Below are 12,154 nucleotides of genomic sequence, written 5' to 3'. Positions count from 1 at the left end.
GGTGCTGTTGCTCTTCACAATCTACACTGCAGACTTCTCCTACAACTCCACCAACTGCTTCCTGCAGAAATTCTCTGATGACTCTGCAATAGTCGGCTTCATCACTGATGGGGACGACAGGGAGTACACAGAACTGACACGCGACTGGTGTGGACTGGTGCCAGCAGAACTACCTCCAGATTAACACTGGAAAAACCAAGGAGCTGGTGGTAGACTTCTGCAGGCACAAACATCCTCCACTGCAACCACTGAACATCCAGAGTATGGGCATTGAGGCTGTGGAGAGCTACAAGTACCTTGGGGTTCACCTGAACAATAAACTGGACTGGACTCATAACACAAATGTTTCTATCCACTTTCTGCTGTAACAAATGCAATTTCCCACTTGTGGGACTAATAAAAGTTGATCTTATCTCATCTTATATGGCTGTAAGTGTATTGTTGTTGAGTTTATCCATTTTTTGTTGATGGCAGTGCATTGAGAGCTCTGACTGCTTTGGCAGTTACAGTTCTGACGCTGCGGAACTGTCTGCCAGATGGTAGGAGGGAGAACAGGGTATTTGAGGGGTGGTGTGAGTCCTTCATTATGTTCTGAGCTCAATGGATGAGGTGTTTCTCGTAGAGCTGGGAGATGGTGGAAGTGGAACCCCGATGAGGCGGTCTGCTGTCTTCACTATGCGCTGCAGGGCCTACTGCTCAGTGGCAGTGCAGTTCCAGTACCAGACAGTGATGTAGCAGCAGACACTTTCAATGGTCCCTCAGTAGAATGATGTGAGGATGGGAGGTTGGCACTCTTCAGCTTCCTTAGGAAGTGCAGATGTTGCTGGGGTTTCATGATGGTAGAGGTGGTGTTGAGGCTCCAGGAGATGTCGTCTGTCATGTGCACACCCAGGAACTTCACACTGCTGACAATCTCAAAAGCAGATCCATCGATGTGTCCGTGGGGTGGGGACAGTCAGTTTCTTACTGAAGTTGACAACCATCTCTTTGCTCTTCGAGACATTGAAAGTGAGGTTGTTGCTCTGTCACCAATCCCCTAGATGTTTTGTCTCCTCTCTGTTGGCAGACTCATTGTTGTTGGTGATGAGCCCCACTACTGTTGTGTGATCTGCAAACTGTAAAGGGAAAAATGTGTAGGCCCGGACACTCCACGTGTTTCACCTTTGGTCATGGAACAGTCAGAAGACAACTGTGTATCTTATGTCTGACCTTGTTGACGTAAAAGCTGGACATAACCTGATAAAGCAAAGGTTCTGTGACCTTGATGGGCGGCACTATCCAAAGTTCCAGAATGGTATAAATGCTTCTGAACTGTAATCAAGACTCGGGAGTTCTTCTTGCGAGTCCCCCCATGCATGGTTAATTGAACTTGTTACAACTCAGTTGACATTCTTTATTGCAGCTCCCCAGAAGGAAAAATTCCCACCACAGAACTTGATGTGGTTTAAAATGTACTGTACAGCACAGTCGTGTGTCAGCAGTGGGCTGAGCACGCATCCTTATGGGGAATGACAGTATTGGATGCTGAGCTAAAATCGATAAACAGCATTCTGGCATAAGTGTTGGAGAGTGTTGTGTGAAGGGCAGATGAGATTGCATCGTCTATGGAATGGTTTGGCCAGTTAGGCGAACCGCAGTGGGTCCAGATTCAATGGAGGTTGGGTCTTCATGTGCCTCAGAACCAGCATCTCAAAGCAATTCATAATGATGGGTGTGAGTGCTATGGGCCAGTAGTCATTGAGGACACAGTCAATTTGTTTGGCACTGGGATGATCTTGGTGGTTTTGAGGCAGGTAGGTACCAAAGATGAACTCAGCGATATGTTGAAGATATCTGTGAAGATGTCAGCGTCAGGTTTGACTATACATTTGAAGTGGCCCCTACCCATGACCCTAAAGAACTGCAATGGTTTCTTGGGTTTGCAAATTTCTATTGTCGCTTCATCCGTGGCTACTGTACAGTCGCAGCACGACCTCATCACCATCAAAGCATCCAATCAACTCAATCCCCATCAGGCGAGGTTGGCCATTTTCTTTGAACAATTCAATTTCCATCTGTCTTACCGTCATGGTTCCAGGAACCAAAAGGCTGACGCCCTGTCCCGACAGCACACTCCAGACTCTTCTGACCCCGAATCCATTCTTCCACCTCACCGTATCTTAGGCCCTCTCCCGTGGTCCCTGGAGACTAAGATCCGGGCCGCACAGACGTCAGACCCTGGCCCTACCAATGTCCCACCAGGGTGCCTGTACATCCCTAACACCTGCTGGTATGATGTGCTGCACTGGGGTCACTCCTCTGTGCTCTCGGGCCATCCAGGAAGCCAATGGACCCTCTCCTTCATTCATCGTGCATTCTGGTGGCCATCGTTACGGCGGGATGTACAGGCCTATGTGGACGCCTGTGATGTCTGGGCCCGGGCCAAGACTCCAAACACTCCTGCTGTTGGTCCCCTGCGTCCTCTTCCCATTACTTGTCGTCCCTGGACCCACCTCTCCTTGGACTTCATCACCGGTCTCCCAGAAGCAAACGGAATGACCACCATCCTGACCATAGTGGATCGCTTCTCAGCTGTGTGGAAGATCTTCTGCCACCTCATTGGTTCCACCTGCAGTCTCTCCTCTGGCTACCACTCTCAGACCAACAGATAGGTGGAGAGAACCAACCAACGGCTGGGACGATACCTGTGGTGCTTTGCGTCTGACCATCAATGCACCTGGCTCGGTTACCTCCTTTGGGCAGAGCTGGCCCATAACCTGTAGGTTTCCTCCGCCATCAGACACAGCCCGTTTGAGGTCTGTTACAGCTTTCAACCTGCCATCTTCGCCCACCAGGTGCCCACAGGTGAGGTCCCTTTGGCCCGTCAGCTGATCCGTGGCTGCCGAAAAGCCTGGAGAACAGCGCGGTCGGCCCTCATCACCTCCACCCACAGGACGTCGGGTGGAGGTACTTGATGTAATTGTCTGCCGGTTTAAAAGGCACTGTGGAGCAGCCGGTCAGTGCTGCAACATTCTTTGTGGACCTTACAACTGTTTGGTAGTGTTGTTTTGAGTTCTGGCAATCGGCACACGCTGCAAGCTAGTTTAAGTTCTCCTTTTGTTTCCCCTGTTTTTGGCCATAGAGTCTGGATTTGTGCCTTGTTCACAGTATGTCCTGCCTCAATATGCAGTTGTGGTGAGTGCAGTTGCCTCTTTTGTCTGTCTCTGTCTGTGTGTGTGTGCGTTTGTCTGGTGTCCGTATGTTGCCCCCACTTCCCCTCTTCACCAGATGGCGACCCAGCAGTGGAGCAGAACCCCAAGGAGGAAGTTCCTGACCCGACTGCACTGGTCCAGAAAGAGGTGGACGAGCCCCTAAGTACCCCTAAGCCCAGCCAGGGGGGGTGCTCCCCAAATGTTTTTGTTTTTATTTTGGGGGGGGGGGGGGGTGTACAGTTTGGGTTGGCGAGGCAGAGGGGCAGAGGGGCGAGGCAGAGGGGCGGAGCCCCCTGAGAGGCATTAGGATCCAGCTGGGACAGGCAGGAAGAAGGCCTGCTTGTCCCAACGGACGCAGAAGGGGCTGGCCGGATGGTCTGGCGAAGCCCTCACACTGGCACCAGGGATGTGCAGCGGGAGGGGTTGCACATGCCCAGAAGGCACCAACCTGGGGTGCGGTGAACCCCAGGCGCGGTGCAGGGAGAGAAGCTGGTCACTCTGCCGGCAGGGACGTGCAGCGGGAGAGGTTGAATGTGCTCAGAAGGCACCAGCCAGGGGTGTGGTGTACTTTCGCTGGGGGGTCTGGGACCACCTCCCTGCGTGGTGCAGGGAGTGAAGCTGGTTGCACTGCCAGCAGGGACGTGCAGTGAGAGGGACTGCATGTGCCCAGAAGGCACCACCCAGGGGTGCTGTAAACTGTCGCCGGAGGGTCTGGGACCGCCTACTTGTGCAGCACAGGGAGAGAAGCTGGTCGAAATGCCAGCAGGGATGTGCACAGAGAGGGGCTGCCCAGAGGGTGCCCAGATGCACCACCCAGAGACGCAGTAAACAGTTGCTGGAGGGTCCGGTACTGCCTCCTTGTGCGGGGCAGAGAACGATGCAAGAAGCGGCAAAGAGGGTACCCGGAAGGGTCGGCCCTGATTTGTCTGTGCAGGTTGGAGGGACCGAGGCCACCATTGGGGAGCCAGAGGGTCCAGGTCCACCGGTGGGAGGACACGGCAGGGCAGGAGTCCTGTGGTTGCTGCCGCTCGCCCCGCCTCCTCCTCTGATGGTTCTGCTGGGTCTACGCACTGTGGAGCAGCTGGTCGGTGCTGCAACATTCTTTGTGGACCTTTGTGCAACAGTTTGGCAGTGTTGTTTTTAGTTCTGGCAATCGGCACATGCCTGCGGGCTAGTTTAAGTTCTCCTCTTGTTTCCCCTTTTTTTGGCCATCGAGCCTGGTTTTGTTTCTGTTTAAATAAATCCTCAGGCACAGTACATCAAACCCCTGATCTGTAATAAGTGGTTTAGGTGTAACATTTAATAATGCTATTCTTATATCGGAAGTGCTGGTAGTACGTTCAGTGAGGATGATAGTAACGGCTAATAAATTACTAAAACAGACACCCCATCCGGCGCAGGGAACAGGCACAGTGTCAGCATTATTATTAATCTTAATGTTTCTTGTAAGATCTCTTGTTTTAGTAGAGCGAGGTAAAGACACAGTGTCAATAGTCTACATGCTGGGAGGCGGCTCTACACAAATGGCAGACGATCGGTTTAGCCAGTTGCACACGGTCCACAAAAGAATTTACCAAAATGCTGCCGCTGCAGAGGGGCAGAGTCACAGACTTTTAACAGCTGTCTGGATTGGCTACAGCTGGAAACAGCACCTGTGGCCAATCCTGATAGCTGTGTAGTTGGTCACAGGATGAGCGTTTGGTTGAGAGCGTGTGCTGCATTGTGGGTCTTCATGGACAGAGGAGAGGAAAATCAGACCCAGCATAGATGTGCATTTGGTCCACACGGTATCAATGTTTTTTTCCGTCTGATGTCAACATTGCTCCCCCTCACCATATCAGACAACCCGGTGTCTATTGTGGAGACCTTCAAGTTCCTGGGCACCACCATTTCCCAGGACCTGAAGTGGGAGGCCAACATCTCCTCCATCCTCAAAAAGGCCCAGCAGAGGATGTACTTCCTGAGGCAACTGGGGAAGTACAGTCTTCCACAAGAGCTGCTGATCCAGTTCTACACTGCGGTCATTGAGTCTGTCCTGTGCTCCTCCATCACCGCCTGTATGGAGCAGCCACTAAAAGAGACAGGATCAGACTGCAGCGGACTGTACGGTCAGCAGAAAGGATCACCGGTGCCCCCCTGCCCTCCATCCAGGACCTGTATCTCTCAAGATCAGGGCAGGAAAATCATCTCAGACCCCTCACACCCTAGACACACACTTTTTGACCTGCTGCCCTCTTGCAGACGTTATAGAAGCCTGCAGACCAGGTCCAGCTTCTTCCCCCTCACCACGTCCCTCATAAACAGCTGATACTGTAAATCTCCTCCATCATTGCACACTGCACTTTATGTTCACTTGTATATAAGATTTAGTTTGTTTTTTGCCTATTTATTCATAAAAGTAGATAGTTATTTATTTATAAATCACAAACAATCCACAACTTGGACAATAACACCACACCCTTGCACATTGTTGTTGACATTGTTGATTGTTGTTGTTGTTGTTGTTGTTGTTGTTGTTTTCTACTCTGTACACCATCTACCAGAATCAAATTCCTTGTATGTGCTTGCACTTACTTGGCCAATAAATACGATTCTGATTCTGATTCAGATGTTGTTTACATGCTTATACGAGCAAAGTGTGATTGCAGAGCCTTTGCAAAATTGTTGCACACTTCCGTGTGATAAAATGTTAATAGTTTAGTATGGACAATGAGAAACAGACTATAATTTATTTATGTTTCTTGTATTTCATTTTCACAGTGTTTATAAACATGAAAAAATAAATCTCTACAAAACATTAGTATGAAGCGTGGCCTTTGGTTCATCAGACCTGTGCAGCTATTTTATGTGTTATAAAGTAAATTAGGTGTGTTTTTGCCTTCCCAAACTCTGCCTGCTTTTTAAGCCATCTATTTCAGTGGCGAGATCCCTGTTATCCCAAAAACTGTTATCATCTATAATTATTGGCTTTCAATGATAATCACAATTATTATATCTGTTGTATAAGAATGCATTGAAAATATTCATCAAATAAAAAAAAAAGTCAAATTCAACTTCAAATGACCTGTACCATAGGTGGTCCAAGGAAATAAAACCAGTGAACTTGGAGCAGGGTCAGTCACATCACAACAAAAAGACACTGGTCTTTGTGACAATGGCAGTGGCACCAAATGCTGGAACTATTAAATGAATAACGATGCAACAGTGCAATATTTAATATGGACATATATTTGTTAAATAATATATTTCTTTTTTTTTTTTACCTTTTCAAGAGTATGCAGTCACATACCATTATATTTCAACTAAATTAGACGTATGCTGTTGTCATTTCAAACCTCCCTCGAATATATTAAATGTATGTTTTTTATAGTTCACAAGTATGCTTACCACTGTTGAACTTATGCATGCCTGTGTATGATTAAGGGTTGTAAAAGTTGACCTTAAAGGATCTTAAATTTCACAGTCAAAGGGTTTAAATCAAAGGGTTTAACTGAGTTACCTCAAGGCACTGTTGGTTTTGTGCCTATGAAAAATATGCTTGTGGAGCCTCATGTCATAAAATATGTCCAATTTTATCTGAGGTGACACAGGCTTTTTTCTTTTGTCTTTTTCTGTATATGCAATTATTTTCCCATAACATTGAGTAAAAAAAAAACACAGTGTTATTGCAAAAGAATATTTATTCTTTTCTCATTGTTCGTTCCGGAAAAGTGCATTATAGATTTTACAGTAAGCAAAATTAATTTAAGACATGAAACACAACCAGGTTACATTCACAAGCATGGGAGGAAACCCTTCATAAGCAAATGTATAAAAATTATTTATAATTAGATGAACATGAGAGGTTTTAGGCAGTGTTGTTCCTGTTGGAGGTGTTGGTCAGTCTCAGTTTATGCCTTAACCATGGCAGCAAACTCTGCAAACATCAAAATAGATTAAATACATGAAGACAATGAAATACATCTGTAAACGTAACTAGTTTCAGTATCCGCCTACCATCAACTCCAATCTTGCCATCACCATCGGAGTCCCCAGCCTTCAGGAAGGTCTTGGTCTCAGCTTCGGTCAGTACCCTTGCGCTTGCACTGAAGTTCTGCAAGAACAGTCTGTTGGGACAAAAGAACAAATGTATCTTTCTAAATTGTGTACTTTTCATTCATTCTTTCTGTCTTAAAATGTACTCCTTACTTGAGCTCATCCTCCTCAATGAAGCCACTCTTGTCCTGGTCGATAATGGCAAAGGCCTTCTTAACCTCATCAGAGGACTTGCTGGCCAGTCCAACCTTGGCAAAGAAGTCTTTGTGCTTGAATGAATCAGCAGCTGCCCCAAGACAATAATATTTCTCATGAACATAGTGTATGCAAATGAACTTTTTTGTATGCAAATGAAAATTCATGACATATTATTGCTTTTCAAGATGTCTTACCTTTGCACGCTTCCAGGGCTGCAGTTATGTCGGCATCTTTCAAAACGCCAGCAAATGCCATCTTTAGCTGTGTGAAGTGGAACAGAGGTGGACCTGAAATCTTGATTCCTAGATGCATTTAATGTTTACCCTGGATCCCCTGGACAAGAAATGCTGGGCTAGATATGCACTAATTATCTGTTTTAACTCTCCATTAGGTCTTCTTGCTATGATAACGTGCAATATTGCATTTACACCACCTATGATTAAGATTCTTGTCAGCAATGCAGGGTTCCCAGCACTCCTTCTTGGCATTCAAGAAGGTGTCCAAAGGATAATTGGACCAAAAAATTCCATCCCTTTTTCATTGGATATTACAAAGCCATTATATGGCAGAAATGGATAATAGGAAGTTCAGATGACATATTCCCAGCTCAATACTTGCTTTTGAATGAAATGGACCCCCAGAAAATAATTTTATGTTTGTTATTGTCCTTGAGCAGGGCACTCACCTCTCTTGTCTGTTTTTTTGGTGGTTTCAGTACAATCAGAAGACTTGAGCAACTGCAGTAACCAAGATCCCACAACTCTCTGGCTTATATACCACCACTCATTCTAAATATGAGGCCTAATGTAACAGACACCGGGAAGGAGGGGGTCTTCCTGTCCAGTGGATGGACAGTACTATTTTTAACTTCATAAATGAAGAAGCTTAAAAGGTGCGCTTCAAAAAAGTCCTTAATATCGTGCAATGCTAATAATACCCTCTACTCATATGGCTGATGGCAGTTGCTCAGGCTCTACACTTCCAGATGAGGTTCGCAGCAGCTCCACTGAAATCCCATCAATATGTCTCTATAGTAATATTGTTATTATTATTATGTCAAAAATGTTCTCAACAACATTTTGCAGATCTGTCTCTGAATTTTTTTTTTGTAAATAGAGAGACAGGCAGATAGACAGACAGACAGGCAGTTCGACCAACAAACAGAGAGATTTATAGATAGATTCTTTCACTGGACTAGATTTCACTATTTGTTACACTGCAAATGTCACAATGTAGAATTTTGTTGTAATATTTCATTTCAACCAAAACAATGATATTTCTATTTGTAATGTAAACTTTAAATGAAGTTAAGTACTTTAGTGCTAAATTGTTTGGAGCATGGCTCTTCTCCTGTGGACAACAGGTGGCAGTGCAATATTGTATTAGGTTTTTGGAGGTGGCAGATTCATTGCTTCTCTTTTTATTTCTCCTCTTTGCATCTTAAAAATGTATAAATGTCAATTATTTCGACTCTTATTCATCAAGTGTGTGAGGGTTTCTGTTTTCTGTAATCAGGAGACACACTAATAAAAAACATTCACAAAAAACCTGAGCATGACAAATATGTTTACACCAAAACTATAATTTATTACTGGTTTTTCACTCTTCCTCCATTGTGCACAAAGAGATTGCACAAGCCCTTGTGGACAATATAAAATACAGCAACCCAATAATAATCAGAACACTGACAGATTATGTGCTGAGAAACAGTCCATATTAACTCAGAAATTGTGTCTGAAGGGTGACATGGCAGCTGTAAAGGTTGTGCTTGCTTGGAGTTCTGGTTCCGTTTAAAGAGATCCCTTAGGAACTTGGTCACTGGGCAGCCTTTACAAGAGCAGTGAACTCTGTGAAGGTATAGGAAATGAGAGCTCTAATTATCTACACCATCAATCTCTATACTAACCACCATTCAGATATGTTATTGTACATGTGAAATGTATTAGCACATATAATGGATTACTGGTGTTTTATCATTAAAAACATTTTCAGTAATTGATCAGAATAGTCTTAGAGGAGTATGATCACTAAGTAAAAAGCCAGAGCCTTCAGTGACCTGGTAGTAAGATACTGATTTAATATTTACCTTCAACACCAATCTTGCCATCACCATCACTGTCTCCAGCTGAGAGGAAGGTCTTTGTCTCCTTGTCTGTCAATGCCCTGGCAGTAGCAGAGAAATTCTGCAGGAACAGCCTTTTTGGAGTTGGGAAGGAATGAATAGGAGCAAAAATGTTATACAATGCAATAGATATTTTAATGCAGATATAATTATAATTATTAGTGTCCTTCCTTGATTAATTAAGTCCTTACTTGAGCTCCTCCTCCTCAATAAAGCCACTGTTGTCCTGGTCAATGATGCCAAATGCCTTTTTCACCTCATCAGCCGATTTCTTGCTCAGGCCAACCTTGGCGAAGAAGACCTTGTAGTCAAAGCTTTCAGCAGCTAGAACAAGTTTAATAGACAATAATGATATAATATTTATAAAAGGTTCCAAACTGCCTCTGAGTTGATTGTGACTACCCTCAACTGAAAAGTCACTACAATAAATATTGATTTTCTTGTTACAATGACATTTGTTCCTCAGATCCTGAACACTCAGTTCCTGAAACTGGAAAAATTGATAGTGTAAAGGATCTGACTGTGATCTGTCAATAGATAACTGGATCAGAACATCTCCAGCTCTCTATGAATGTTCCTGGTATACAATGGTGAGAGCATAGCAAAACTTATTCAAGAACCAGTTCACTGGCGTCAATGGCTCATTGATGCTCATGGGAAGCAAAAAATATCTGGTCAAGCATCTGTGGGGCAAACAAGTCTGATTCCCATGTCACTACATGCCGCCAATATCTTGGTAACAGATATCACTGGATATTATTCAGAACTCTTTGAGGACTCCACAACTTGAAAATATTATCACAAGACCATCCATTAGCAGGGTCTAAGTCAATAAAGTGATATTCGAATCACTGAAATTCATTTCCTGAAATCCTCTGTATTATTATTATTACAATGTAGCTTTACGTTATGTGATAAATGTATATATAAATACATAGAAATTTAGCAAATACATAGAATGAACGTACCTGAGCAGGCAGAGATGGCTGCAGAAATATCAGCATCACTGAGAACACCAGCAAGGGCCATTTTTATATTTTTTGGTTAGGCTGCAACACAACAAACATTTAAATTTAAAGGCTACCGCTGAACAAGCCTGAATGCATATTTCTTTTGATAAGCAATACATGCATACAAAATGCTGCAAATGTAAAATAAGGGAAACTATGCTTCATGAGACAACTTCAAAAACTTGATCTGCCATAGGAGCTGCCAATCCATAGAACTAGATAAAAGCAGGCTGCAGTAGACAGTCGAGACAGCATATAAACCATCACTTGTGCGCTGCACACTTGCAGGGCCTGTACCCAGGCAGGAAAAATCACACCCATCAGCTCCTCCCCTTCAGCAAATGACACAGTAGTCTGCAGACCAGGACCAGCCAACTCAGCCATCAAGCTCATAAACAGCTGATCAACTCATCAACTGCAATAGCGTAACATTCCTCTCAGACTGTCATTTCATCCACTGCACTAGACTAAACTTAAGTGTAACTTGTCTTATTTTCTTGTACATTCTTTAAATTGTATAAAAACATCAGTTCCCAGAACTACATTTCTCAAGTAAATGTGATTCTGATTCTGTGGTACTGTCTGGCCACAGCTATTGTATGCTTCAGCAATGGGCTGCTAGGTTCAAAGAAGCCCACCCCAAGCCAAAGCCACAAGCCTTCAGCAACAAATAAATCCTCTGCTGTAGAGCACATAAATCTAAAATCCAGCTTTTAACTGAAGCCTTAGTCCAGTGTTAGCAAAAGGCCCAGCGGAAGTCGTTCTGATGTAGCTTGTTCCTGGCATTGCTCCATGTGAGGTACCCTGGTACTTCATTATAGCGTTGATGAAAATAATCATTTAAAGTGCACTAAATTCTTCATCTGTCCTTCAACCAGTCAGTCGTATCCTGAGGGTCTGGGTGCACAAGCCACTCACCTTAGCACTTCTGGAAGGCAAGTGTAAACCCGGCAGGAAAGTTGAGCTGTGATCTGATCGTTCTGCCTGTGCTTATATACCTTACTCCAACACCATTTACATGCATTTAAGGCTCAGTAATAGATACCAGACCTACACTGGTTAGGAATAGTTTAAAAAATGTGTCCAGTCGTCAAGTCTGGCTATTTTTGTCTTTACAAATGAGAGATGCTGAGAACCATCTGTCATATGTCAGCCCCTATAGATATGTGCATATACGTATAATGGAGACCAGTTCATACAGTGGTCAATATGTTAAATATTCTAATATTAACTGTGGCACAGCATTTCACTTCCTGCAGAACTGGAGGCACAAAATAAGTCATAAAATGTATTTATAGAAAATTCCTTTGCTTTATTATGTTTTTCTTATGTTATTTTGTATTAATGTTGTCAAAAAAAACACAGTCAAATGTATGAGACAATTATATTTGCTACTTAGTTATCATCTTAATAATAATTGAGTACATATCTGCTAGAATGCATAATTCAGTGTTGCACAAGTGACGGCCATGTCTGACCTACAGTATTTCATATGTGCTCAGTAAATTATATTGGCTACATACACTTCCTGCAATCTGCTAACAAATCTGCATTTTGTTAGCAGGTTGCAGGAGATCAAATCACAGATTGCAACACAG

The 12,154-nt window shown here is 44.0% G+C and overlaps 2 protein-coding genes across 2 annotated transcripts; both read right to left on the bottom strand.

Annotated features, from left to right (window-relative positions):
- Nucleotides 1–6,853: 6,853 nt before the first annotated feature.
- pvalb4 (parvalbumin 4) lies at nucleotides 6,854–8,204 on the bottom strand. Its single transcript, XM_028968613.1, has 5 exons — nucleotides 8,110–8,204; nucleotides 7,619–7,685; nucleotides 7,380–7,512; nucleotides 7,188–7,297; nucleotides 6,854–7,107 (listed from the first exon to the last, which is right to left on the bottom strand). The coding sequence occupies exons 2-5, from the start codon at nucleotides 7,677–7,679 to the stop codon at nucleotides 7,082–7,084; spliced, it is 330 nt and encodes a 109-aa protein (XP_028824446.1). The 5' UTR covers nucleotides 7,680–7,685; nucleotides 8,110–8,204; the 3' UTR covers nucleotides 6,854–7,081.
- Nucleotides 8,205–8,986: 782 nt separating this feature from the next.
- Nucleotides 8,987–11,553, bottom strand: LOC114782952 (parvalbumin beta-like). The gene is made up of 5 exons (XM_028968612.1): nucleotides 11,475–11,553; nucleotides 10,515–10,595; nucleotides 9,738–9,870; nucleotides 9,511–9,620; nucleotides 8,987–9,271 (listed from the first exon to the last, which is right to left on the bottom strand). Exons 2-5 carry the CDS (start codon nucleotides 10,573–10,575, stop codon nucleotides 9,240–9,242), a joined length of 336 nt encoding a protein of 111 aa, XP_028824445.1. The 5' UTR covers nucleotides 10,576–10,595; nucleotides 11,475–11,553; the 3' UTR covers nucleotides 8,987–9,239.
- Nucleotides 11,554–12,154: the final 601 nt, after the last annotated feature.

Source organism: Denticeps clupeoides, unplaced genomic scaffold (assembly GCF_900700375.1).
Source record: "Denticeps clupeoides unplaced genomic scaffold, fDenClu1.1, whole genome shotgun sequence".
NCBI lineage: Eukaryota > Metazoa > Chordata > Actinopteri > Clupeiformes > Denticipitidae > Denticeps > Denticeps clupeoides.
The sequence above is the reverse complement of the archived record's forward strand: the minus strand, read 5'-3'. Positions and strand labels throughout refer to the sequence as shown.